A 26,862-nucleotide genomic window follows, 5' to 3' on the forward strand; every position below is an offset into this window, starting at 1 on the left:
CAGGTTTCATTTATGGAGACACAGTATTTAGTTGGGGAGTTGGTAAAATAACAACATCCCCTCTAAGGCTCTCGACATCAGCTGTGTAAACCAGTCTCATGGCTGCAGCCTCAGGCTGTCCTGACCTCGGAGGATCTCGCTATAGCCGCAGCTGCAGACAGAGAGAAATCAGTTGCCAGTTTGCGCTTGTCAGGCTGCAGGAGCTCTGTGGCAATGATGCCTTGCTGGGATGTGCTGTGTCCCCATGGTGTCTGGCTCAGTGTCCTGACTGGGTGAGGCTAGGCTCCTTGGTGTGTTCCTAGAGAACATGCTGGCCTGTGTCACTGAGAGCTGCTGTGAACTGCCAGGGCTGCCTCTCCAGCTCTGTGGAGTCACAGCCTGATGCTGGCAGGGTGTGTCCATGTATTGGGAGCTTCCCTCACCTAGAGCTGAAAGTAAAGACCTTTTCTAGACTAGCTTCCTGAGAAAACTGGGAGGCTAAGGCTGCAGGCGCCATGGTAACCAACCCATAGGCAAGACACTTGCCATAGAAGGGTCATGACCAGAGTCCACCCAGTGTGCTAGTCAGCCAGACTCAGCAAAAGGTTGTCTGGGAACCTTGGTCCATGGCTATCATTTCCAAACTGTGGAGGCTGAGCAGGGGTCTAAGTCTGAAGCCTGCCTGGATTATATGGGGAGATTCTGCCACAGGCCAACTCAACCCACCAGGGAATGTCCTAAGGCAAATAGGGGGCGGGGCAGGTACTAAAGAGGCCCCGTTTGGAGACTGAGAGGGATATACTATCTGGTCTGTGGTCTCCAGAAGTCCCACTGAAGTCTGGGCACACTCAGGTGCATATCACAGCAGAGAAAGCTCAAAACAGCACAGCACATGTATGCCCTAGCTTACTCTATAGTGGGTCCTTCCTTCCCTTCCTTCATCTGTTCCTCCCTTCTGTATAGTTAAGGCTGAGTTTGACTAAGGGAGTGTCACATACTCCCAACTCAAGATGCACAACCACAAACCCCTTGGGAATTTGTGAGGATTTGTGTGTGCATGTACAGGGAATTAAACTCATGGCTGCCCCACACAAACTAGCACTCCATCACTGAGTTACACCCTAGTCAATGATGAAGGAATTATTTCTGTATGTGTTGCTCTTATTGGTTAATCAATAAAGTTGCTTTGGCCTATGGCAGGGCAGAATATAACCAGAATGGAAGATATATATATATATATATATATATATATATATATATATATATATATATAGAGAGAGAGAGAGAGAGAGAGAGAGAGAGAGAGAGAGAGAAAGAGAGAAAGGCAGAATCAAAGAGATGCCATGTAGCTGCCAGATGCTACTGGAACCTTTCTGGTAAGCCACAGCCCCGTGGCTAATGCACAGATTAGTAGAAATGGGTTTACTTAAGATGTAAGAGCTAGCCGGGCGGTGGTGGTGCACGCCTTTAATCCCAGCACTCGGGAGGCAGAGGCAGGTGGATCTCTGAGTTCGAGGCCAGCCTGGTCTACAAGAGCTAGTTCCAGGACAGGCTCTAGAAACTATAGGGAAACCTGTCTCAAAAAAAAAAAAAAAAAAAAAAAAAAAAAAAAAAAAAAAAAAAGATGTAAGAGCTACACAGCATCTGCTTTATTGAGATGGTACACAGGCCAGGAACCAGGATGGAGATTTAAAAACACACGCACACAGACAGACTGAGACACAGAGACACGGGTCATCCTTGATACAAGAATGCCAACTTAATCCTCAGGGGCAGTTTATATAGGGCTCTGGCCACGCCCAAGCTCTCGGGATCTTTAAGCTGCAGACCCAGCAGAATCCACTTCCGTGCCATCAGGGTTTCGTGCTCAGAGCAGCTGCAAGGTGGTTTTTCAAGACAGGGAGTATTTCTCTGTGTACCAGCTCTGGTTGTCCTGGAACTTGCTTTGTAGGCCAGGCTGGCCTCAAACTCAGGTTTGTTTCCTAAGCTCTGGGATCAAAGGCACGTCAATGCTAAATCCAAATGGATGGTTTTTGTCCTACGAACAGCGCCTGGTTTTCTGAGTGCTTTGTTTCATGGAGGAGCCTTCCCATTTCTACTGCCTCCATAATCCTCCCTGCGGTAGACTGAGAACCTTCTGGACCCCCCTTGTACATGTGTCACTTTCTTCTGATGATGCTAAGTAAGTTTCAATCTTACAACATCTGGACCGTGGCTGGGTGCACGTGTTTTCCTCCCGAGGTGGAACTGGGCAGTTGTACTGGGCCACAGGTCCCCTGCATTAGACACAGTGAATGGCAGCAAGCTGTGATAATCCCAGTGCATCAACCTGAGCGAGGCCGAGGAAGCTCACTAGATCCTGGGGGATAAAGGGACAAGAACCAGCTATGTCCTCTTCAACACAACTGAATTTTCCAGTCCCTGGCATGGTAGTTGTTTCCGGAAAGGTCTACATTTTATAGACACCAAGTCAACATTAAAGACAAAGTTGAGGATAAAAAATTTCTTTTAATTGCTCTTGGCTTTGATTTGTACTGACAAGCCCTGGAGAAACCAATACAATTTGATCGTAAACAAACTACACTGTGGGCAGTTGGTGACCCAGAGAGAACACAAACTACTTCCCAGGGAGGCCACTGCTTCCTGATCCCTCAGACTCCCTGTGCTTCAGTTCGGAAAGGGGACTGTGTCCCAGCACTAGGGAGGTTGAGGCAGGATGACCACCAGTGTGGGACCACATGGGCCACATGGGATACATGAGACCTCATGGGGAGCTGGGAGAAAAAAGTAAGTTTGAAATTAAACTGTAAAAATGACCACATCCACACTAAGACCATCTTCCCAAGTGCTATTTAGGTCACCAGCACTAAGACCTGCTTCTCTGGCCTCCCTGGCAATTTTACTTTAGGAAATAACACACATCAAGGACAATGATGGCATTCTAAATGTATTCCTTCATGTGGCAGAGCCTCCCTGTGTTGTGTGCATAAGAAAACCAAAAATCTTGGTCTGGCACAGCAGTGCCCACCTGTAAACCCAGCACTCAGAGATTGCCCTCTGCCCCGGGAGTAATTTCGGCAGGAATTACATGTGCTTCCAGGATGCTCACTGGTCCCTGAGGATGGGTAGCTGGCGTGAAAATTCTGCAGATGTTTCTACCACCGCTGCCTGCTGCTTCACAAAACTTGGCTATATAACATAACTTTAAAATGAAAAAAAAAAATTACTGGACATGTTGAACTTTTTAAATGAAAAGCTAACGGCAGTTGCTGCCTTAACCTTAATCTTTTCTACATAGGTTTTGTTTTGAGTATGGACTGTCAAACTCAGCACACTGTGGTCATGCCACTACAAGTTACACTGCACACGACCTATTGTGACAACAGCATAATATCTCTATTTTTTATGGCCTAATGATATACTTCATTACTGAGCAGGCAAAAGACAAAGTCATTCCTCTCAGGAATATTATCCGTGAGTAAGTTGGTCCAACAGCAGGAAGTAGACCCCTCGACTGTGTTTAGGAGTGAAGCCAGAGGCAGACGTAGCAACTCTGCGATCCCTGCAGTAGTGCCCCGCTGTCCTCTACTGGAGCTTCTGCACAAGGGTGCACAGAGTAGGAGCTACCCGGGCATACCCTGAGCATAGGGCGAACCGAAAGCACTTTGAGTGCTTGGGAGCCAGGCCTCAAGGCAAAACCAGGAGGATCCGGGCCTCCGGCTGTGCCCCTTCCTGAGGCTCCACCCTTCAGACCCAAGGTAGTTTCCTTAGACAAGGCCAATTGCCAAGCAGGCTTTGCTCTGAAAAAGAAGTCAGATTTGTTTCAATGGAAGCCTGAGCGTCTCCCCGGGATTCTGCACTAATGCAAGCTCGAAGAAAACCTGCGGATGCAGGTGCTTGTGTTCTAGGTAATAGGGTTGCCAGCACATGCACTTCTGGGCGGCCAACTTCCTGTTCTGGCAAGAGCCTGGGGTCCAGACAACACTTGGTTAAAAAAAAAAAAAAAAAGCAGAGAGGCCCTGGGCTCACTCACTGAGCTTAAGAACTATGCCCGAGGCCTGGGAAACTGTGCTAGTGTGGGCAGCAGCCTGGGAGCACTGGCCCTCCTAAAAAGACACTTTGGGCTTGCTATAGAGGTAGGAAGACAGGGACAGGAACAGGTCAGGTCGAGGAGAAAAAGCCTCATGGACAGAGTGGCTTTTCTCCACCCCGCACCTGTCCACCCCGTGCTGGTCACACGTAGAAAAGCTACACTATTGCTCATTCGTTTCAAGAGAAACAGCCAAACGCCCACAGAATGGGCTGGAAGCTGACATGCTTTCACAAGGACACAGACTTAGACGAGTAACCAGAACGGCACCGACTGCGGCAGGTGCAGCAGCGGGCACCGAGGAGAGGGGCTTCTTATACCCATATCACTTAGTCCTCCCTCCTCGTGAGTGTGTGCGTGGACTCAGACCAGAACCATGGCCTGCACCTCGGGCAAGGAGGGACAGGGACAGCAGCTCAGGCCTGGAACATTCGCCCCGTTCATGGGGATTTGTAAAATAATTAAAAAGCCCACATTTAAAAGTTATAATTTATAGAATATCCAGTATAAAAGCAGTCTTTAAAAAGGAACGCTGGCTCTCAGAAAAAGTCCGCAGCCCTTGGCCTTCTTTTCGGAGTGGTGGCCGGTAGCTTCATGGTTGACACAGGCGTGCTGGCTGGGGAGCTGGTTGGTGTCTTTAGCACTCCGTGCAGTGGCCTCTGCTCAGGGTTAAAGGCCACTCTGGAGAGGCCTGTGGGGCTGACCAGGATACTCTTGTCTGTCTTCTTAAATTCTGTCCAAAATGAAAGGTTATTAGTTGGATGTCACGTCCGTTCCTTCAAGGTGTGCAGGGCTCATGGCTCATATTCCTCATGCACCAGAAATGCAGAAGACACAGTGAGGGAAGCAAGCTCCACCTGGGGTTTGTTGTAGGATGAGGTATGTGTGGGGGCAGGAGCGACAGCCAGTTGCCTGGGATAGCAACCCCAGCAGGACCTGTCTTCACCTCCAGCTCTGGGATGTTTAAATTGAGGTGTATACTCCTTGCTCCTTCCTGGACCCCTGCTCTCCAAACATGTGCATCCTTACCCGTGCAAACAAAGGTGTGCATGTGCACATCCACTTACGGTCCACGTGAATAAGGCTTTAAACTCATTAAACTTAAAAACTAGTGAGATGTGGTGGCACAGGTAGAGGGGATGGATCTCTTTGAGTTCTAAGCCAGCTACAGCCACACACTGAGACCCAAACAAAAACAAAACAAAAACAAACAAAACCCCACCAAAACCAAAGCAACCACCACTTTCTCACAAGAACCCTTTGGTTTCTTTGAAGTACAGTACACCGGCTTCACTAATGGCTAGCACCGCTACTATGTCAGTAAGGAGAGGGTGTCCTTCCTCTCCCTGCTGGTCCACTGGTGGGCCTGAACTATAGCCTAGGCAGCTATAGCTAAGGAACCAGGATTTCTTAGCATCCAGGACAGAACCAGAGAACACAGGGACAAATGGCTTCTCACATCACCCCTTTCCTGGTGGCCTCAGGAGGCCCCAAGAAATCTCTCCCTGCCTTTAATCCCAACACTTGGGAGGCAGAGGCAGAAGAATCTCTGTGATCTCGAGGCCAGCATGGTCCACATATGAGCTCCAGGAATGCTACAGCTACACAGAGACACTATCTCCAACAAAACAAAACACCCTGAAACCTCTCCCTTCCTTGGCACCCATGCCAGATCTGCCAGCACTGCTTAACTGACCGACTCAGAAAATAGGCAGCGACAGGAGGGTCTTCGGCTGCTGGAGAACCCTGAGCTAGCTCCAGCTGGCTGGTCCCAAGGAAGTTTCCCAGAAGCCCACCCACTCACCTGCAGTCATGTTTCTATTCAATCCAAAGGTGACTTTCTTGGAGCTGGAGGGTGTTTTATTCAGCTGCAGAACAACAAAGAAGTAACCATGATAACACAGGTGCTCAGCCTCCTTGTCTGGGAATTTTCTGAAGAACTTACCCAGGGAAGGCCCTTGCAGTCTGTTTGCTGACCTGCACACATACAAAGGCTAATGGGGCAGCATGCTATGACCTAAACAGACTCCACTACCAGACTTCTGCCCATGACCGTCACTTTTTACAGATGCCCAGATTTTTCAAATGGACACCACATTCCCAGTGAAAAAGAAGAATAAGGATGTTTGGAATTCCAAATTTATCACCCAAAATGATAAGGACATGTTAATAATCATCATATATTTTGTCCCAGGACTTAAAAAGGTTTTATTATTAGGTGTATGGTGGATATGGATGTGCTCGTGACACGGTGTGTGTGTGTGTGTGTGTGTGTGTCTGTCAGAGGACAACTTCTGGAAGTCAGTCCTCCCCTTCCACCTTGGGCTCTGGGGATTAAACTCAGGTAGCGAGACCTGGGTGGCAAGTAGTTTTACCAGCCAAGCCATCTAGCAGGTCCAGAATGTCTAAGCTGCAACTTGTAGCTCACATGCAACCGGTTAGATTAGACTTAAAACGGGGTCCAATTTCAATGGGCAATGGGTATGAATTTAAAATCTTCGCTGGAGGCCGGGCGCACGCCTTTAATCCCAGCACTCGGGAGGCAGAGGCAGGCGGATCTCTGAGTTCGAGGCCAGCCTGGTCTACAAGAGCTAGTTCCAGGACAGGCTCCAAAGCTACAGAGAAACCCTGTCTCGAAAAAAACCAAAAAAAAAAAAAAAAAAAAAAAAAAAAAAAAAAAAAAAAAAATCTTCGCTGGAGATAGCACCCAAGGCCGTGAGAAGTACTGAGGAAATGCTCTACTGCTGGGACCCCATCACACACCAAAATCCCCAAACTTCTGTGTAAAGGACCTCAAATTATTTAGATTTCCCAACAAGCAATCAGAATTAATGATAAGCTTTTCTACTCGAGATGTTCCTAGAAGCCTGAGCCTTACTGAGCTCTGCCTCTTTCTAGAGTTTGTGGGTCAGACGAGGAAGAGGAAGCTGGGCCGTGCTAGTCCCCAAGTACCTTGCCAGGTAGACTTCATCACCTGCACCCAGAACTCAGTTCGCCTGACTGTGTGTCCCTGTGGGGGTGTGCTATGGAGGGCTCACCTGGGCAGCAGGACTTTGGGGACGGATGGCAGAGCTGCTTTTTGCTTTCCTGAAGAACAGAGGCTTTGGTAAGAAGTGGGTGTCAAACTTCACAAAGTCATCTTCTGTTTTCAGTGGCTTTTTCAGAGTCCTGTTGCTTTCCTGTGAAGATGAGAAGTTGGGAGGAAGGAGAATCATACCACAGGCACCTGGCCAGACTCACACCCACAGGGAAAGAAACCAGAACAGCATAGCAGGGAAGTGCTGGAGGCTGACCCACCCTAAGCCCCTTAGCCCAGTTTCTTTGGTCAGCTCTGCCAGAAACCCTCCTGCTCAGTGGGCCTCACTTCTGGGCCCTGTGCCAGCAGGGATCACAATGTCTTCTCAGCGGGAAAGCCCACTGGTCTAACCTTACGCTCCACCCCAGAGCCTACGGATGGAGTAAGTATCCCTTTCAAGGCCTACATGTTAAGCTCTCATGTTTCTATCTGTGCCCAGATATTATGTGGGCTGCATCGTGTAGTGTGGCTTTGGTTTGGGGATCACCACATCTGGGAAGCTGAGTGTGGAACCACCATGTGGGCTGTTTGGCTAGAGCTTGGTGGTGCCCCCCTTGCTGAAGCATGCTTTCTGGCATGCTCCAAAGCAACCTTATACTAAGAGAGAAAGCAGCGACTTCCCTTGGCCCCCAACTAGTTAGCAATCATCCCAATTCCATGGGCATGAGAAACAGGCTATGAAGTAAATTGGTGCCTCTAGGCTGAGATGATGTCCCAAGGCTAGCCCAGTGCTCTGCTCTCCTTCAGTAACCCTTTACTGGCCATGAACTCACCTTCGATACACAGGCACCACAAAGCAGTATGTGCAAGCACTGGTGCTGAACAGGGGTCACATGTTTCCCTGTACAGCCAGGGAGTCACTATTTTGGTGGCGTGGTGGCCACAGCAAAGAACACAAGGTGTGGTGTGTTTGCCACCTGGATTGAGCTGGGCACAGAAGCAGCATGCTTCCTAAATATGACAAAAACACAAGAGCCTGGGTCCCCCTTACAGCTCTAGAAGTCTACAGAGGAAGATCTGTAACCTCTCATTAACACGAGAGTCTAAGAGCTCCAGGCTTCCTCTCTGCCACCGGGGCTGGACCAAGAGAGCAGCTTTGGATGGGGGCTTGACTCTGACAGTGTCTTAGCTCCGTGCTCCCTGTCTGATCTGGCGAGACATCAGGCCTGTGAGGGAAGAGGTGGGCGTATGGTGCCGAATGGGTCACCTACACTTGGCCACCTAGACAGGAACCTGCCATCTGCTTGGTGAGAGCTGTTCTAAAGCAGTGCATTCTAACCCTTGCATCCCCTAAGTCTGGCTGTTCCTACGTCCTAGCCCTAGCAGACAGCTGAGTCCTCTGAGCATACCTGGTCAACCCCAGCACCCACGTTCTGGGCACTTCCCCCTTACCAGAGCTGGGATCTGCCTGGCGCTGGACTCAGTCACTCCATTGTGTTCCACCAAGTTTGACATCAGCTTCATTTTTTTCCTCTTTTTTAAGATTGCTGTTTTTTGACTGGACAGATCATGGAGGTCAAGACCGCAGGACACTGTCTTCTTTTGTGGCCTCTTGCACTGGGGCAGGGTGGTCTGGCTATCTTTCTCTTCGCTAGGGCTTGTCGGGGTACCTGCCTTCTGCACAGTCAAGCCACCACTGTTGAGAGGGATAGCTCCGAGTTTCCGTTTCCTCTTCTGTTGGACACCTTCTGAGGAAGAAACTTGGGTAGCAGAGCTCTGGGGACGTTCACTGCTAGGATCATTCTCTGCTGCATCCTCCTGAGACAAAGGGGTAGATTTCCAAAGCTCTCTGTGGGCCCTCAGGCTCTTCTTTCTTGGCCGTTTCCTTTTCTTGTGCGCGGGAAAGATGGGTGTTGGTTCGGAGCTGTTCTCCTTGATGCTAGCTGTGGGCTCTGCTGCAGGCCCAGTCACATGTGCCTGTGGGGTCTGCCTGCTGGCATTGTTGGGCTCAAGGCCAGCACTCTCTGCTGGGGGCGTGATAACAGCACCCAGGTCCTGAGTCTCAGACTGGAAGTGGCCCTTCTTCTTCTTTTTCCTTTTCCTCTTGGGAACGTTGCCTCCGTTGTCCTCTTCACCATCAAGAGTGACTATGTTTCCTACAGAGATGCAGACCAGTGAGTGTGCCGGCCCTGCTGGTGACTCCTGGGCAGCCAGGCAGCCAGCGTGTTTGTTTACTTATTTAGAGATAGGCTCTCACGTAGCTCAGAGTTGCCTCAGACTTGCTATACAGCCAAGGCTGCTGCAGGAACCCCTGGTCGTCATGACTACCTCACATGGGTGATAGGAATACAGGTGTACTGCATCAGCGCACACTCCTTTAGAGGCAGGGTCTCACCAGAGTTGTTAAGGTCTGGAATTAAAATACCCCCATTGGAGGGTTGAGCAGACGGCTCAGCAGGTTAAGTGCTTGCTGTCAAAGTGAGAAGACTTGAGTCTGGATATACAGCACACACACAAAAGCTAAGTGTGATGGTATAATGTGTACCTGTAATCCAAGTGCTGGGGACAGTGTGTGTGTCCAGGGTAGAACAGGTAGATCCCTGAAGCTCAGTCTAGCCGAGCTAATGGAGGAAGACACCTACTGTCGACCCCTGCCTGGCCTTGGTGTTTGTGAACCTGCATATACCGGCTTACACATACTAGGCACATGTATCTGGACACTTGGCCCTCTGTTTGGGGAGGCTGTGGAACCTTTGAGAGGTAGGCCTAGCTGGAAGAAGTCCTTGAGGTTTACAGCCTGGCCCTGTAGTTTCCCTGTCCCCTTTGCTTCTTGGCTTGCCTACGTGTAAGTGAGCTCTTATGCACCTGCTGCCATGCCTTCCCCACCAGGACTGACTGTACCCTGAACTGTAAACCCACACAAGCTCTTCCTCTTTTAGGTTACTTCTTGTCAACTGTGGTCACAGTAGCTCAAGCTGGCCTCAAACGTGCAGTGGGCCTTAGGTTCCTGAGCGCTGAGATTCTAGAGCCCAGCCAAGACTACTTTTTGGTGGTATTGAGGACGGCACTAGGGCCTGACACACACTGAGAAAGGTTTCCGCCGCTGAACCCACTTCCAGTCCCTGGATTTTGCAACCTTCACCATCAGACGAGTTCTGACCTTGGCTAGTTTTGTTAACTGGTCCCACTTCTCTCCTCTGGTGACCAGAAACCTTCAAGCGTATCTTGACAGAAATGTGTAAATGGCAAGAGGTTTTCAATCATAATATGTTTTTCAGTATTTTTAAAACTTATTTTTACTTTGCTTCATATGTATGTGTGCTGCGTGTAGAGGCCAGAAGGTGTTGGATCCCCTTAAACTGGAGTTACTGACAGTTCTAAGCTGCCATGTAGGTGCTGGGAATCGAACCTGTTCTCTGTTAAAGTTGGCAGTGTTCTTTAGCCTCTGAGTTCTATCTCCAGGTCCTAATAGTTAAAATACATTACGTTTATTTTGTGCATGTGTAGGCACACGTGGAGGTGAGAGGGCAACCGTGGGATTCAATCATCTTTTGCCACTTGGGTCCTGGGGATTGAACTCAGGCTTGACAGTAAGTGCCTTTATCTGCTGAGACACCTTGTGTTAGCCCATGTTTCCAATTATTTTAGAGTCAGAAGACACGTTCACATGCGCACACACACACACACGTACACACACACACATAGAGGATAGTGTTTAGAATCCTATTCTCTCCCCTTACCATTCAATAGCAGACGCCTCTGCACGCACGAGATCAGAACAGCGGCTGCACAGAAAAATAAAAACCTCTAGGACCCCTGAATACAGGTGACAAGGGTGTGGCTTGGACAGTAGGTGGGGACACTGGCAGTGGGACCAGGATCTAACTCTAATGCATGAAGTTATTTTGTGGAGCTTCAGCCTAGATGTGTGTCTGCCTGCCTGCCTGCCTGCCTGCCTGCCTGTCTTGGTCCTGTCTCAACAAGGTGATGGGACAGACAAAGTGGCCTTCCTAGGGGAGGCCTTACCCTCTCTGAGGAGCAGATAGGGGGTGTGTGGGGAGTAAATTAGGGGAGAGGAAAGACAAGAGGGGGCTGGGATTGATATGCAATAACAAATAAATAAGTAAGATTAATTAATAATTATATAAAAAAGAAAATAAGAGAACCTAGGGGATCTGTGGATGTGATGCTGCTTGCATGGTACCCCAGTACTCTGGAGGTACAGGCAGGAGATCATGAGTTTGAGGCAAACCAGGGCTACATAAGAGGGCTCTATTTCAAAGAACAAACCTCCCCTCTTCAAACCACACCACAGCAAACCAAACCCCCAAACACATACAGAAACGTTATGCTATGCCAATAATTCATGAGAACACTGGCTTACAAGTCCTCTGACCTCAAGGCCCAGAGCTCCCCAGATGTGAGCAAGAGGTGAGTCTTTTTCAGGCCTGAGACTTAAGACTTTGCAGCTTACCTTTCTCCTTGTCCAAGGCGGCTCTCTCTAAAAGCTTCTTTTTTTTCTTCTTGTGCTTCCTCTGACTGAGGGCTTGACCATTTTCATCAGCACTAACGTCCTGAGCAAAACTGAGTTGAGCACTATTGCCTGGCAGGTGCCAAAGGGACAACGGTCAGCTTCCGAGGCCCTTTTGCATCTGCTACAGTAGCCCAGGTCCCGAGCTCCTCCCTCACCCTCCAGCGAAGACTCCCCAGCATAACTTCTGCTTCATCACCTGCACTACCAACTGCTTTTCCAAGCAAACTCACAGCTCTTGTCTGGAAAACACATTGATGAGGACTGCCAGAGCTTCTCAGGTTAGCTGGTGTCACATCCCCTTGGCTCTATGAGCTCACAAGGGGCAGGGAAAGCTGGCTCACTGGCCTGCTCAGATTTACCAAGCTTTTAGCAGCTTACCCTGGGGACATGTGTCCCAAAAGAAAATGAAAGATCCTGAGATGCCAGGATTTTCTTCTTGACAAAGGACTGTAATCGTCCTAGCCCAGTTTAAAAAAACAAAAAAAAAATCTTTGAGTGTTTTTGCCTACATGTATGTTTGTGTCAAGTGTGTGCCTGGTGCCCAGAGAAGCCAGAAGAGGGCATTGACTGGATCTCTGTGTGGGCTCTGGAATTGAACATGGGTCCTCTATAAAGAGCAGCCAGAGGGGCTGGAGAGATGGTTCAGAGGTTAAGAGCATTGCCTGCTCTTCCAAAGGTCCTGAGTTCAATTCCCAGCAACCACATGGAGGCTCACAACCATCTGTAATGGGGTCTGGTGCCTTCTTCTGGTCTGCAGGCATAAACACAGACAGAATATTGTATACATAATAAATATTTTTTTAAAAAAAGGGCAGCCAGAACTCTTAACCACTAAGCCACTTCTGCCTTCCCTTTCTCCATTAAAAACTTAACTGTACAAAGCACCAATAAAAATTCAAATAAATACCACATCTCCCACACATAAGAGACACCAGATGGATGGAAAGTGGGTGCAAAGGGTCTTGCACCTGTGGCACTTCCCAGGCATTCCCTTGGGTATGCCACGTGAACCCAATTGTGGTATGTCCCCCACGAGTCACTTTCCATGAAGGCCTGCAGTCCCACTTCTCAGAATCTGGCCGGGAGGCCCTTGGTGGGTGTGCACTGGGTGAGAACACCGACTCACAGTCCGACTTTTCTTACCTTCAGAGAGGTTCTGGAACCTGAAAAGGAACACACGGAGTTCAGAGTGGTAGACACAGGTCTTGGACATAAGCAGGTATCTGGATGTGCATTCCCCATCCTCTCCTCCACAGGAGAGGCTAGGGGACAGCTCTATCTAGGGACATGATGGGTCAGGAAGGAAGAAACCCAGAACAAAGGCACCCTCAATTCTACCAACATTGCAAGGACACAGTGGCTAGAGTCTCTCCTGGCACACAAGACACCAAGAGCTCTAGTATCTTCCGCACTTGTCTCTGAAGGCAGACAGTCCAGCGCTGCTTCTGTCCAAGGGACATTGGCAGAGGGTTCTCTTATGCAACGATATGCATAAGCATTAGAGCAAATAAACAAGCTGAGGATACGAAGGAGGTGCATGGGGCAGGGCTGGGTTGCTGGGGTAGGCAGGTAGGATCCAGCATCCACGCTGGAGACCTTGGCACACATTTAGTGACCAAGCTATAAACTATAGGAAATTATGAATGCTATCTTCCAGAGTATTCTTTCTTTAGAAGGCATGTTTTTGGTGTGTATGCCTGTTTGCATGTGAACACATGTGCATGGAGACGTCAGATCTACATGCTATCACCTGGGGCCATTCTTTATGCACGGAAGCTGGGTATCTCACTCGAACTCAGAGATTACCATTTGTAGCTAGTTTGTTCTGAGTCATTCCTACCATAGAGGGCCAAGGTCAGGCCAGTGCCTGCTAACCCAAATGAGGTGAGCAGACAGCTGTCATTCTCAGGCAGTCAGAACACACCTACTGGCTTTTTGGCCAATCATCTATTATGGCTCCATGATCCTAACGACACAGACGCCGACTACCAGATGACCTGACCCCTTTGGCACAACCCTGCTGGGAGGTGAGAGTGAAATCAAAGTGGCTAATGAGCCCCCGTGTGCCGATAGGTGACGTTCAAGGAGTACACTGGCACCATGACCCCACGACTGTATGGGTGAGCAGGGCTGCTTCTTTCCCTAGCTTACGTTCACATACGTGCTATGTAGCTAATGAATAAAATTATAAAGAAAATGAAGAAAAAGGAGGTGCACACACACACACAAAATAAAAATAAATACATCTTTAAAAGAAGAAGGAAAAAAAGCATGCAGGGGAGAGTTGGTCCACAGTGCTATGGCCATGGGCTCTCAATCACTGCTTACTTTCTGATCAGTCTGAAGAGCCGCTTCCGGTTGAAGGGAGGGGTGCTCTTTGAGTTGGCCATTTCCAAGAGTCGAGCAGCAACAGCCTTTAAGTCAAACTACCAAGAAGAGACAAGACACATGAGTGCTAGTGAACCAACCTGGCCTACCAGAGACGCCTTCTGAATGTTCTTGGGTGTGAGTAGTTCTCTCTAGACTGTGGTCTCATACATAGGGCAAAATTTGCCTGATGAACTTATATTCCTCCTGGGTTCTCAATCTTAGAAATTCTAATACTCTTACTTTTTGAAAGTATTACTGGGGCGGGTGTGGTGGCACACACCTTTATTCCCAGCACTTGGGAGACAGAGGCAGGTGGATCTCTGTGAGTTTAAGGCCAGCCTGGTCTACAAAGAAGTTCTAGGACGGCCAGAGCTACATTATAAAGGGACTCTGTACAAACCATTGATCGACTAACCAGAAACCAAAACTGGAAGACTGGCATTGTGGTGCAAACCTGTATTCCCAGCACTTGGGAGGCAGAAGGCTTCCATGAACTCCAGCCTAGACTATAGAGCAAGATCCTGCTTCAAAAAACAAATCAAAAACCCCCAAACAGTGCAGCAGGGCCAGTGCTGCCACACCAAGGAAAACAGGCAGCCATGGTCAGAAAACGAGCATTGGTGCTTTTCAAAATTCTACCTCGTGTACTTATTTTTGTGTTAATTGTAAAATGTCTGCTATGTATTATTAAGAGCTGTTCTTCTGGAAACACAAACATGAGAACTGAGCACCACATCCAGAGTGACTCGCCCCTGCGGCTAGGGAGACGCCAGGACAGAGACGGTGGGGCTTTCCTTGTACCCCAAGTCTCAGCTTCCTCATTCACTCCAGGGCTCCATGTTACCTCTGACAAAAGAAAGGAAACCACTAAAATCCCCAAGCATAGGACGGTCACAATGGTGTCAGTTAGCTGCTGACACTAACTGCTGTACATCCCAGCCTGTGACTCCCAACAATAGCAAAACCCACTGTCAAACAGCTGCTCCCATGGATGGCCCTGCGCTGCTAGCCTCAGCCTGGCTTCTGCACACTGCAGAGCACGGGCGCTAACACCCACACGCCATGTCCACATTCAAGTGCTTTTTCAGGACAGCCCAAGTCACGTGGTCCTTAAACCTCTGTAGTGTCTATACTGTGGTCAGATGCTTGGGCAGGCTGGACAAAGGTAGCACAATTCGTGAGGAAGTATGGATAATGTCTCACCACCAAACTTGCTCTCCATCCAATATACACCACCCAGTCAAGGCCACATCTGGACATCAGTAGTGACGCGGACGACTAAAGTTATATTCATGTGAAACCAGAATCCTTTTCATTTCTTCTTTAAATGGAATTTTCCAAAGGTATCTTGTGACAGCACTGGAGGATCCTGGCTTTCAGGTTCTGGGGCGGTGGGAGTGAGAGCTGGCACAGCTTCTTTTTGCTGGGCTGCTGGGAACTCATGGAATGCTTGCTCTATCTGTGGCCTGAAGATGTGATTTAGTTTGGGGAAATGATCCTGTCCACCCACTCCTGCTTCCAACATGCCCAACTGAACCACACTCTGCCTCAGCCCATTTTGCAACTGATTTCTTGTTCGTTGCAGGATTCCAGTCCTGTTTGTCCAGGTGTGCTGACACAAAATTATTCACTTTCTGCCTCAGGTTCTGGTAAGGGGGCTTGGTGTTCACAGCAGCCAGGCAGTCCCAGTGGAAGCTGTTGAACTGGCCGTAGCTCTTGAGCTGCAGGTCTCCCAGAGGCAGTGAGGCAGAGTTGACCGGGTCCCCTGCCACACTCAAGCCTGCCACCGGTCCCAAGGTCTGGCCCACCGTGCCTGCTCCCGCACCGTCTGTCATGGCTGTATCCCATGCCTGGGCCTGGGCTCGGTTGCTCCACTGGGAGCCATGGGCCGCGATGCACAGACACTGAGGGCCAGGCAGCGGTGACAATGGAGGACAATAGAGTCAGCAGGGCTCACAGTGCTGCTGGCGCCTGTCTGTCTATTTTTGAAATGGGGGTCTCTCTATGTAGTCTGGTCTGGTCTGGAACTTGCTTGCTATGTAGATTAGACTGGCCTGGAACTCATCGAGATCTGCCTACCCCTGCCTCCTGAGTGCTAGGATTAAGTTGTGTACCACCATGCTTGGCTTCTTTTTGTGTTTTTCAAACAGGATGTTACTAAGTAGCCCAGGTTAGTCTTGAACTATGTGCCGAGATTCCACGTGTGCGACACCATGCCAACTTAAAATCTCATTCTTTTAAAGTTGTTCCCAACAAGCTCAGAATGGTCACATTGATTACAGAGAGGATTATAAAGGACTTTACAGTTCAGGTCCTATGGCTTAATGAGCTCTGACCCTAATTCTCTAGCCAAGCACCCCCAGGCAATCCACATTCTATAAAAAGCAAAAGCTGCCCCCACCTGGAGAGATGGCCCTGAATTCTTGAAGGCTGCGCAGCCGTCTCTTTCTCTGTTGCCAAGGGCTCCGTCTCTGAGGCATTCACCCAGTGCTGTCAGAGTACACCCAAAGACAAAGAAGGAACCTTGACATTCAAGAATAGACGTGCTTCATTCAGTTCTCCAGGCTCTGGGTTCAAGCCCCATCACCAGGAAGAAAAATTACAGTGCAGCCGCAACTGCTGCCTAGGGAGCGACACGAATCACTCTCTTAAAAATGCTTGTCTTTCTATTGTCTCTGTAAAGCTCCAGGTTTTACCCCCAGTACTAGGCCCATACTGAACAAGTCTACCCCCGCCCCACCAAACAACTAAAGGCTCCTGGAAGGAGCCTGTGTGCCAGGGGAGTCATGGTGTGATGCTGACTGTAGGCAGCTCTCCCAGGCACAGGCCAAACACTTCACAAGAAGGTAAGCTCCTGGAGGGACAGGATCTGTCAGGCCTAGTGTGAGCAGTTGGGTTTCTCCTGGGGGCTTTGTGTACATGTCTCTTCTTTACCCTGCTTCATTCTTTGGTGGGAGGGCTATATTCAGGGAGATGCCAACAAAGTGCCTGATGGAGATTTAATAAACAAAACGAGAGGTGCTGGGGAGGCTTAGTCAGGCAAGTGTACGCCACACGAGCACAAGCGCCTGGGTTCAGTCCTCAGAATACACGTGAGAAATCCTGGGCATCGGTAGCACAGGGCTATAACTTCAGCACAGGGAAGGCTGAAATAGGAGGTGCCCAGGACTCACTGGCTGCCCATCTAGCCTAACTAGGCATCTTCCAGGCCAACGAGATATGCCAAATGAGAGGTGCATGCAACCCAAGGAATGACTCCCAGTGTTGACATCTGGCCTCCACATGGAAGTATACACACACACACACACACACACACACACACAACCACAGATAAGACCAATATCCACAAACAAGCAAAACACAGGCAGCCAACCAACCCCCAGAGAGAAAGAACACAGGAAATGCTCTCACCAGCCTTCTTCCCGCGGACTGCTTTTGTACAGGCCAGCTTGTCTGCAGGGGTCTCTTGGGCAGAGAGGCCACCGTCACCCACTTTGGTTCTCTGCTCCTCCATAGTCTCTTCAGGTACAAAAGCAGACTGATCTATAATGACTTCAAAAACATCCCTAGCTATAGTCTGTACCAGTGCGTGGCTGAGGGTAGAAGCACAGCAGAGAGAATGTGATTAAAACACTTGGTCTGGAGCCTGTGCAGAAAGGAGCAAAGTGGAGAACAGCTCAGGGAAGTGCGTGCCTGTGCCTGCCCGGGGCCCAGGGTGCCCACCACTTCTCAGCAGAGACACCCTTAAAGGCACCCTTAAAGAAGGTCCACCGCAGATTCTAGGGACCACTACCTCTGCTTCTTTCCCAGCAGGATCTTATTGTGAGGGGCATTAGGAATGGTGTTTTAGCCAGGCGGGATTAAAGTGTGCGCCTTTAATCCCAGCCCTCGGGAAGCAGAGGCAGGTGGATCTCTGAGTTCAAGTTCCAGGACAACAGAACCCCACCCTCAGGCATCACCGAAAGCAGCGAGAACATGTGAGCCACTTACTCCTTAGTTTTTGCGGCAATTCTGCAGAATGGATCAATTAACTTGAGATTCTGATCTGCTAAAAGCTGTAATTTAGACAGAAAATAGAGGTAAAATGAGGAAAAGATAGTACTTTTTCGGACATGTTCTAGAAGAGGAAGTCCCTGCCCCCTCACAGGTAAGATCAGCTGCATTCATGCTGTTACACACAGTTTCAGACACGCTGCAGGAACTGCCCAGCAGCCTAAGCCAGCCTCTCTCTGGTCTTCTGGGTATCTTAGTGCAGTGAGCCAACAGTGCGACCCTGTAGCATTCAAGTCTCCTGGGGCAGCTGGGTGTGGCACCTGCCCAGCAGTAGGCCCTGGCTATCTCCAGAAATGCAAGGAAAACATTGAGTGCCATGTGGATGCCATCTCAGCAGGAGACAAAGGCATTCTTTTTTTTTTTTTTAATTTTTTTTTTTTTTGACAAAGGCATTCTTACTTCTACCTACCTACCCACCAACCTATTTTTTTTTTTTTTTTTTTTTTTTGGTTTTTCTAGACAGGGTTTCCCTGTAGTTTCTAGAGCCTGTCCTGGAACTAGTTCTTGTAGACCAGGCTGGCCTCGAGCTCAGAGATCCACCTGCCTCTGCCTCCCGAGTGCTGGGATTAAAGGCGTGCGCCACCACCGCCTGGCCCTATTAGGTTTTTTTGAGACCGGGTTTCTCTGTAGCTTTGGAGCCTGTCCTCGAACTAGCTCTTGTCGACCAGGCTGACCTCGAACCCACAAAGATCCGCCTGCCTCTGCCTCCCGAGTGCTGGGATTAAAAGGCGTGCGCCACCACTGCCTGGCTGACAAAGGCATTCTTTACTTTTAAAACTTCATTTGTTCATTCATTCATCGATTACAGTGTGTGTGTACATGTGTTGCCCCTTTCTTAAAAATATATCACTTATAATTGGACTTAATATATGTATAAAAGGTTCACTATAGAACGTCAAAGAATAGTAAAAATTGTTATATTCCCAAACTGAGATGACCACTTATCTAAAAGTATACCTTTTCTTTCCAGCTTGTTGTCTTCACACACTGAGTATAATCTGTGTGGTGCTGTCTACTGCCTTTCCCCTTACAGTCTCTGAAATACTCAATATATCCTGCTCATCATACTGTACTCTGTAAACTGTTTCCAGCTCTTTCTGCAGAGGAGGGAGGTAGGGTCTCACTGTGTAGCACAGGCTGCCCTGAAACATGAGATTTACCAGCCTCAATGCTGAGATTATAGATGTATACCACCATGGCTGAACATGGGGTCTTGTACTCCTGGATCAAATGACTCTCCTGCCTCAGCTGCTTCTCCAGCAGCTGTGTGTGGCTCAATCCTATTTTATAGGTTAAGGCTGCCATACAGTCCTAGTGCGCAGTTCTGCTACAAGTCCACTAGCTGTCTGGGACACAGTAGACTCCAGGAGAAGTTACAGAGATTGCACTTCTGACAGAGCCCATGACAACCCCGAACATGGTGGTCCCACCACACTGCTGGATGGCAGTGCTGCTTCTCACCTCTCTCCCTCCCACAATGGAGAGCTCATCCAAATAAGCATCAATCAAGTGGGCTCTCACTCCCTCGGAAGACTGACTCTCGGGACTCAGGATCTCCTTCATCAGGATGTCCAGGAAAAGTTTGATTTGGCTAAAGAACAACAATAAACAAACCAACCACACAGTTTTTTTCTTTACTTTTTTTTTTTAAAAGACATATCACTAATACTTCCCTCCTCTCAAAGAACAGACAGAAGCAATTAGTTTACTGCTCACACAGCATAACGACCAATATGAGGCCTAAAGGGAAGAACACAGCTATTCTGATCAGTATCAACGACCTCACAACTACTGGGCTCTAACTCCCTCGACTCAGGATCTACTGTGCTTCTCATAGCATTACACCGTGCTACGCATACATCAGTCAATTCATGTTTCATTACCAGAAATCTTAGGGGGCCCTGTTATTCTATAAGGATTTTTTGGGGGTACTAAGGATTAAAACCAGGGCCTCATACCCATTAGGCAAGCACTGTACCACCGAGTCACCTAGCAACTTTGACGTGCTTTCAATGTCACCACGTGTTAATGGAAATAATGTACTGACCTTTCTTCCCAGGCCTTCTGCTTGAGAACTTCAAAGGACTGCCTCAGGACCAGGTGGATCAGCTAAAGGTTGACATTTTTATAATAAAAGCAAAAGGTAATCATCATTTTGGCAGAACGAGGAGCCCAACCCTGGATCCCCAAAGCAAGACAACTTCCTTAGATCTATTTAACCCATGTATCAAAAACCTTAAGCCAGACAGCAGTATGTGCCTGTATACCTACAGTCAGAAACTAGGCCGCACAGCATACAGAGACTCTGCCCCAACAACCCCCAGAAAACAAATTCAAGACATGACCAGGATATTCTACCAAACCTTGACTGGCTTTCCATTCTTTTCTTGATGGGGACAGAGGCTAGGTCTCAATAATGCTGACAAAGCAGCTATTGCCCGATGACCTCACACCCATGTCCTGGGGTGTTGTTCATTTTTTCCCCCAACAGCCTTCCTTTCTCTTAACTCTAGTGCTTACAAGGTATTTAAAAGCCATTCGCAGGCCAGGTGGTGGTGGTACACCCTTTAATCCCAGCATTCAGGAGGTAGAGGCAGGCGGGCCTGAGTTCAAAGCCAGCCTGGTCTACATAGAATGAGTTCAGGACAGCCAGGGCTACAGAGAAACCTTGGGAAAAGTCAAAACCTACCTACCTACCAACCAACCCTTTCCCCCAAACCCTCTTAGTAAACTTCACCTTGGCGCCAAGAAGAGAAAAGAATGAATGCCAGGGAAGAGCTCCGCCACCGAGCGCAGCCTGGGCTCCACTGGTCTTACCATGCAGTACTTGTCCAGCTGCAGCTTGTCCGTTGTCTCTTCCCACTCTCGGTTCATGGTTTGCCAGAAGGTCTGAAGGAACAGGTGTTCTGCAAGAACAAGAGGCTCTCAGGGCTCGGCTGCCACATGAGCACGCAGCAAGAAGGGAGTGACAGAAAACACACCTGGTTCTCTTTACACATCTACCTCAAGAATTCTTAGACAGATAGAGTTTGGCCAATAATTAAATACGTTAATAATTTCCTTTACAGCTATATAAAGACATTATAATGCAATACTATCAGCACCTCTTAACAGAATGCTCCCCAAAGCACTGTTCTTCATCTGCCTCAGACCCACATTTCTATTAGAGTTCTCTGAAGAAACCCGCTGGCCCTCTCTCCTACAGCTGCATCTGACAGCCAATCCTGTCTACTAATCTTGACGAGCACCCTTACAATTCATGCATAAACACAGATTTTTCTGATGTTAAGTGTCGGCTGGGTGGGACACAGCACAAGCTATTTAAGTCACAGAACCACCACTTTTAAAACTGGAAATCTTTCCTGATTTACTGATTTTTGAACATCTCCACTTCCTTCTACATAGGGTTTGGCTACTACCCAAAGCTGGCCTGGAGCTCATGAACCTCCTGGCTCAGCCTTCTAAATGGACCACCATGTCCAGCACAACTTATTAACAAATGAAATCTTTACTATACAACAAATGTAGAAGCTCCATGTTGTAGGTCAGCTAGAACTGAGAGAACCAACCAGGGTTACTCGAATGCCAAGCAGAACAAACTGCTGTCCAACTTCAGAAAACTCTTCTTTTAGGGAAAGGAGGGCTACTTTACGCTTTATTACACTGATTTATCGGCACTATGGCTCTCATCTTGGCCAGGTCATTGTACGTGCTGGCACAGATGTCACAGATTGTAAGTGTGAACATAACTTGCATTTGGAGACTTTGGAGGATTCTGATCTGTCTTTGGATGCCAAATGATCTCTGTTCACTTAGCAGTTAACATTAAGCACAGCATCTCAAAGCAATAACAGCATGTGACATCTGTACAATGCTAGTAGGAGGCTCCTATGTCACCAACACCCAGAAGACGAATTTCACGGGAGGGAAGCACTGACTAGGTTCCCCAGGCAAGCTACCAAACCTGCTAATGAGGAATCTGAAAGCCAGGAAAACAGCGGGACTTACGAGCCTCTGAGCTGTTAACAACATGGATGAGTTGGGAAATAATGTTCGCTAGCTCCTCCTGCAAAGGTGGGTTGGGGGAGAAACATCGGTTATTAGTGGTCAGGCTGTGGTGGCAGGGCTGTGGGCGGTACCCTCCTCCCTCTGTGGCAGGAAAGCCTGCGCCTTTTGTCCTAGGTCTGTGGCAGACACCCTGGGTTTTTTCAGATGTGAAACTCCAAACTTTATAGAGAACTACTAGGCTAATGTGATGTTTCTGGAAAAAAATGCTAAAACTCTTGTGTTCAAGAAAGCATCTCTGGGTAAGAGGTTGAATAATTCCAGGAAAAGTAACCTTACTGCCAAATTCTTGGCCTTTTTTTTTTTTTTTTTTTTTTTTTGAGACAGTATTTCTCTGCATAGCTCTGGTTGGCCTCAAACTCACAGAGATCTGTCTGCTTTTGACTCTGAGTCTTGGGATTAAAGGTGTGCATTACCACACCTCATCCCTGTGTTTAACATATAAACTAAACAGAATCTATCATGAATATCAAGCAGAAGGCACAGGGTCACCTTTCTGGTACTTGTACAATGGGCTTTCACTTCGGCCTTGTAGACCTGGTCAGAGCAGGCTGGAATGTCAACAGACTCCTCTAGGTTGTGCTTTGGCAAAACTGAAGAGCAGTGGAGGCACAGGAGACTCCATTTAGCAGCACTAACAGGCTTGGCCTAGGAAGAAGCCTTCCATCTTCCAACTATCTGAAGATGAGCACCCTTACCGGTCCTCCTGTGCCCAGAGTTCCTTATTCATCTTGAATGAACTCCAAGACTTGAAAATGATATGCCTTTTTGTTGGTTCTCTTCCTCCCCCCACTAAAGCTGCTTGTTGCTACTTCTGAATATAATCTTACAATATTTTGCCCTGCTATCCCACTCAAAATATGTTCAGTAGAATCAACAGAGTGAATTGAGACAAGTCACTACATGTCCTGAGAAAAGCAGCAACGCTTCATATACAAGGCAAGAGCTACCCAGGAGGACTCTACACTGGGGCTTGTGTGTTGTGACCCATACTCCCCTGCTACTGAGGAGGGTCTAGTTCCAGACGTTAGAACAAACCTCTTCTACGGCTGAACTGGTGGCAGACTGAGTGGGCAAGGCTTGACTGTGTATTCTAGTCACCAGTGCAGCCCATGGCACTTTAGCCACAGGGTCTGGGACCAGGCCCTCCAGGCCCCCTGCTGTGCTTCTGATCACACATCGACAGAAGAGAAAGCAGAAACATCAAAAACGTTGTTTAAAACCTACCACAGAAGCTATGGAATGATGAGAGAAATAGGGAATCTATGACTTAGGTGTCTGAGATGTCTGAAAGCACAGCCTAAGTGTCTGTTGCACTTCCTGAGGGGACAGAGGCTGAGACAATGGCTCTTTGAAGCATTTACTTCCATCTGTTTGGGGATGGCAGCAGACTGGCAGAGCGTAAACGATCAAGTCTCTTATCCACCGTGGCAAAGGTCCAGGAACATGACGAGGGGCTGCGTTACCTGCAGAAGGGGTTCGTCCTGAACCCACATGCAGTAGAAGAGTCCTCTCCATATTTTTAGGAGTTCGTCCTGACTGAAACTTCCTGCGGGAGAAAACGGCACATCCACCTTAGAGTCTATACTCTTTTCTTAATGTTTAGAGATGCCATGCCAGCAGCAAAACTACCACACACATCCCCATCCTCTGCACATCTTTCCCTAGCCCTGAAGTACACACGACATGGCGAATGTTCCAAGCGTGCCATGTGCGCATGCGTCGCTATCAGCCAAAAGTGGGTAGCAATGGAGGCAAGTCCTTATCACCAAGTGTGACAATAAAAGTAACCTATATGCCTGGTAGACCAGTTGCCAAGCCTTGAACTCGTCCTTTGAACCAACGAGGGAAGAAGGGCTTCACTGATCTTGATGGAAAACTATAAGTCCTAGAAAAGACGTAAAGTTCTCCAGTCACTAAGTGCCCCTGTCAAATGGCAGAACCACTCCTGGGGACAGTGAGGATGTTTCTGCTGAGGGGTACGTTTAAAAGGGATTGGTTACAGGCAAATGTCAGCCATGTTCTATCTTCTCATTGCGCCAGCTATCATGTCCCGGGCAGTTCTTAAAACAGCGTTAGTCTGTCTTAAGGGGCAGGCCCTGAAGGGGGTCATCGCTCAGCCCCACCATTTCTTGTCCAGCTGCTGGGCTCATGGCCTATTCTAGGTGTCAGGAAGCAAAGATGGCTGTGGATGACGAGGTCAGAGAAGGTCAGCATTCTCTCTATGGTGACTGGGAAGCAGCAGGATGACTATTCAGCTGCACACTGGGACAAACAAGATGAACAAAAACAAGTTTTTTTGCAAGTCTTTTTTTTTTTTTTTGAGACACAGTTTCTCTGTTTAACAGTTCTGGCTGTCCTGGATTAAAGGTGTGCACCACCATACCTGGCTGTTTGCTCAGGTTTTTGAGACAGGGTGTTGTTACTTAGTTCAGACTGGCCTTGATACTTGGGATCCTCCTGCCTCTGGGTTCCACCTCACACATGTTGTGGAATATTAGCTGGAGATGTATTCATTCATTTATTTGTGAAACATTTGTTTAACAATGCAAAAATGTGCTGCATTCGTCTAACTCTGCAAAGCTGCATTACTGTGCTTGCCTTAAACAACTGATTGGTCTAATAAAGAGCCGAACAGCCAATAGATAGGCAGGAGAGAGAAATAGGTGGGAATGCCAGGCAGAGAGAATAGGAGAAATCTAGACTCAAGAGAAGAGGAAGACACCAGGGGCCAGGGGCCAGCTACCCAGCCAAACAACCCAGAGTAAGAAGGGAAGAAAGACATAGAATAAAGAAAGGTAAGAAGTCCAGAAGCAAATGTAGTTAAAGAGAAACGGGTTAACTTAATTTAGAAAAGCTGGCTAGAAGCAAGCCAAGCTAAGGCCAGGCATTCATAAGAAAGAATAAATCTCTGTGTATTTATTTGGGAGCTGGGTGGCAGGCCCCCAAAGAGCTTAAAACAAAACAAAACAAAACAAAAAAACTCAACTACACACAACTCAAGTACATATTTGAATCCAGTGTCTTATTAACTCTAAAAGACCCCTTGTAATGGACTAATGGTTCTGTAGTGTACTCAGTGAGCCAACTTTATTCTCTGACTTATTTCTAACTTACTGAAGAGCCGCCTCTGGGCTGGGGGGAGGGTGCAGTGAAGCCACCTGTGAGGCAGGCAAGAGGACCTGGATGATCTTCAGCTCCACATAAAACCATGTGTGCCCCTGATTTCCAAGTCAACCCAAAAACACTAATCTCCGGGTTCAGAGATCCGGGCTTAAGGGAATAGGGTAGCGAGGCCAGCCGACATCTTCCCGAGGCTTGCACAAGTGCATGTGCGCACACACATCCTTCAAACGTTCCCCCTGGAAGGTTTCTTTAAAAAGGCCTGTTTCCTTTCAATACCTTTATGATGCTGCATTTTAATTTTTTTTGTGATAGTTTTTCACTCAAAACCAAGACAGCAAGTATGTTAGCACATTCCTATAATCCCTGTACAGACACAGGCAGAGTTCCAGCCAAGGCTCATACAAAGAAATAACCCACAAACCCCAAACACTAGGATAACAGAAACCATAGTAAAGTTAGCTAATCAAAGCACATTTCCTTAAGGAGCCACACAGACCAGATGTGCCAACCGGCCTCTCTCTGCTAATGTAAATATGGCACCCATCTCCTAGCACCTGCCCAGCTGCAGTCACAAAGGCCGACTTTCCTTGCTGTGCTAACTTGCACCTTCATTCGATCCTGTTCGAAGACTGCACATTTCCCTGGAGAACTGGTGGATCTGGGTAAGGACCGGTGACTGCAGAAACCACGTTAGACTACCTGGGTCAGATCATACCCAAGCCATCACCAGGTGGAACTTATCACAGGAAAATCAGAAACGCAGACCAGACTAAGTAATCTAATAAACTCTGACACGTACCTCTGAGTACTAGTTTACAGAAACCTAGGGGGCAGAGATATATGTTAAATGTGATGAAGGTATGGCATTCTAGAGGACAAATGACTCACATTCAATAACAAATGAACAGTACAGGACAAATAAAGAACTGATGAGAATTAAGTCTACAGATATAAGTCAAAACAGCCTTGTTTGGATTGACATAAAAACATAAAAGATGGTGAGAAAAATGTGGCAGATGGAATATTTCATGACATCAAGATTTTTTATGTGTGTGATTTTTGTATGTGTGAAGAGTTTTGCTTGGGCAGGCGAACCTCTGTGAGTTCAAGGCCAGTCTGGTCTACAAGAAACCCTGTCTGGAAAAACCAAATAAATAAATAAGTAAATAAGTAAGTAAAAATTTGTTACTGTTGTGCGTGTGTGCCATGGCATGTATTTGGAGGTCAAAGGACAACTTTACGGAGTTGGTTCTGTCCATCCTCCTTTACTTGAGTTCTTGAAATCCAACTTAGATCCCCAAGCTCGTACGGCAAGTACCTTAACTGCTGAGCCAGCCTGACGGCCAGACCACTTGATCTTAAAGACAGCTGTGTTTGACAACTCGGGCTCACAATCTCAGCACTTGGGAGGACGAGGCAGGAGAACAGGTAAGAGGTTCAGGCCAGTCTGAGCTACAGAGAACCTTTTTCCCAGCTGCTGCTTGAGTTGCTAACTGAGCTTCATCAGAAAAAAAAAAAAATTAGTCAACTAAAAAAGAATAATTGCCGGGCAGTGGTGGCGCACGCCTGCCTTTAATCCCAGCACTCAGGAGGCAGAGGCAGGCGGATCTCTGTGAGTTCAAGGCCAGC

General features: G+C 48.0%; 1 protein-coding gene and 1 pseudogene across 1 annotated transcript in view; both read right to left on the minus strand.

The window, feature by feature from the left end:
• Nucleotides 1–2,467: 2,467 nt before the first annotated feature.
• The window catches only part of Rrp1b (ribosomal RNA processing 1B), a 30,457-nt gene continuing 6,062 nt past the window's right edge, over nucleotides 2,468–26,862 (minus strand). Inside the window, exons 2-16 of the mRNA XM_038343608.1 lie at nucleotides 23,574–23,656; nucleotides 22,051–22,108; nucleotides 20,860–20,948; nucleotides 20,090–20,151; nucleotides 19,504–19,633; nucleotides 17,980–18,044; nucleotides 17,401–17,582; nucleotides 16,391–16,479; nucleotides 13,948–14,045; nucleotides 12,763–12,782; nucleotides 11,560–11,688; nucleotides 8,538–9,241; nucleotides 7,108–7,248; nucleotides 5,874–5,937; nucleotides 2,468–4,802 (exon numbers count right to left, since the gene is read on the minus strand). Coding sequence (XP_038199536.1) covers nucleotides 4,609–4,802; nucleotides 5,874–5,937; nucleotides 7,108–7,248; nucleotides 8,538–9,241; nucleotides 11,560–11,688; nucleotides 12,763–12,782; nucleotides 13,948–14,045; nucleotides 16,391–16,479; nucleotides 17,401–17,582; nucleotides 17,980–18,044; nucleotides 19,504–19,633; nucleotides 20,090–20,151; nucleotides 20,860–20,948; nucleotides 22,051–22,108; nucleotides 23,574–23,656 — 2,108 coding nt within the window. The 3' untranslated portion in view covers nucleotides 2,468–4,608. The remainder of the gene's footprint in view (nucleotides 4,803–5,873; nucleotides 5,938–7,107; nucleotides 7,249–8,537; nucleotides 9,242–11,559; nucleotides 11,689–12,762; nucleotides 12,783–13,947; nucleotides 14,046–16,390; nucleotides 16,480–17,400; nucleotides 17,583–17,979; nucleotides 18,045–19,503; nucleotides 19,634–20,089; nucleotides 20,152–20,859; nucleotides 20,949–22,050; nucleotides 22,109–23,573; nucleotides 23,657–26,862) is intronic.
• On the minus strand, nucleotides 14,128–16,015 carry LOC119823542 (annotated as a pseudogene).

This window comes from Arvicola amphibius, chromosome 9 (assembly GCF_903992535.2).
Source record: "Arvicola amphibius chromosome 9, mArvAmp1.2, whole genome shotgun sequence".
Lineage (NCBI taxonomy): Eukaryota > Metazoa > Chordata > Mammalia > Rodentia > Cricetidae > Arvicola > Arvicola amphibius.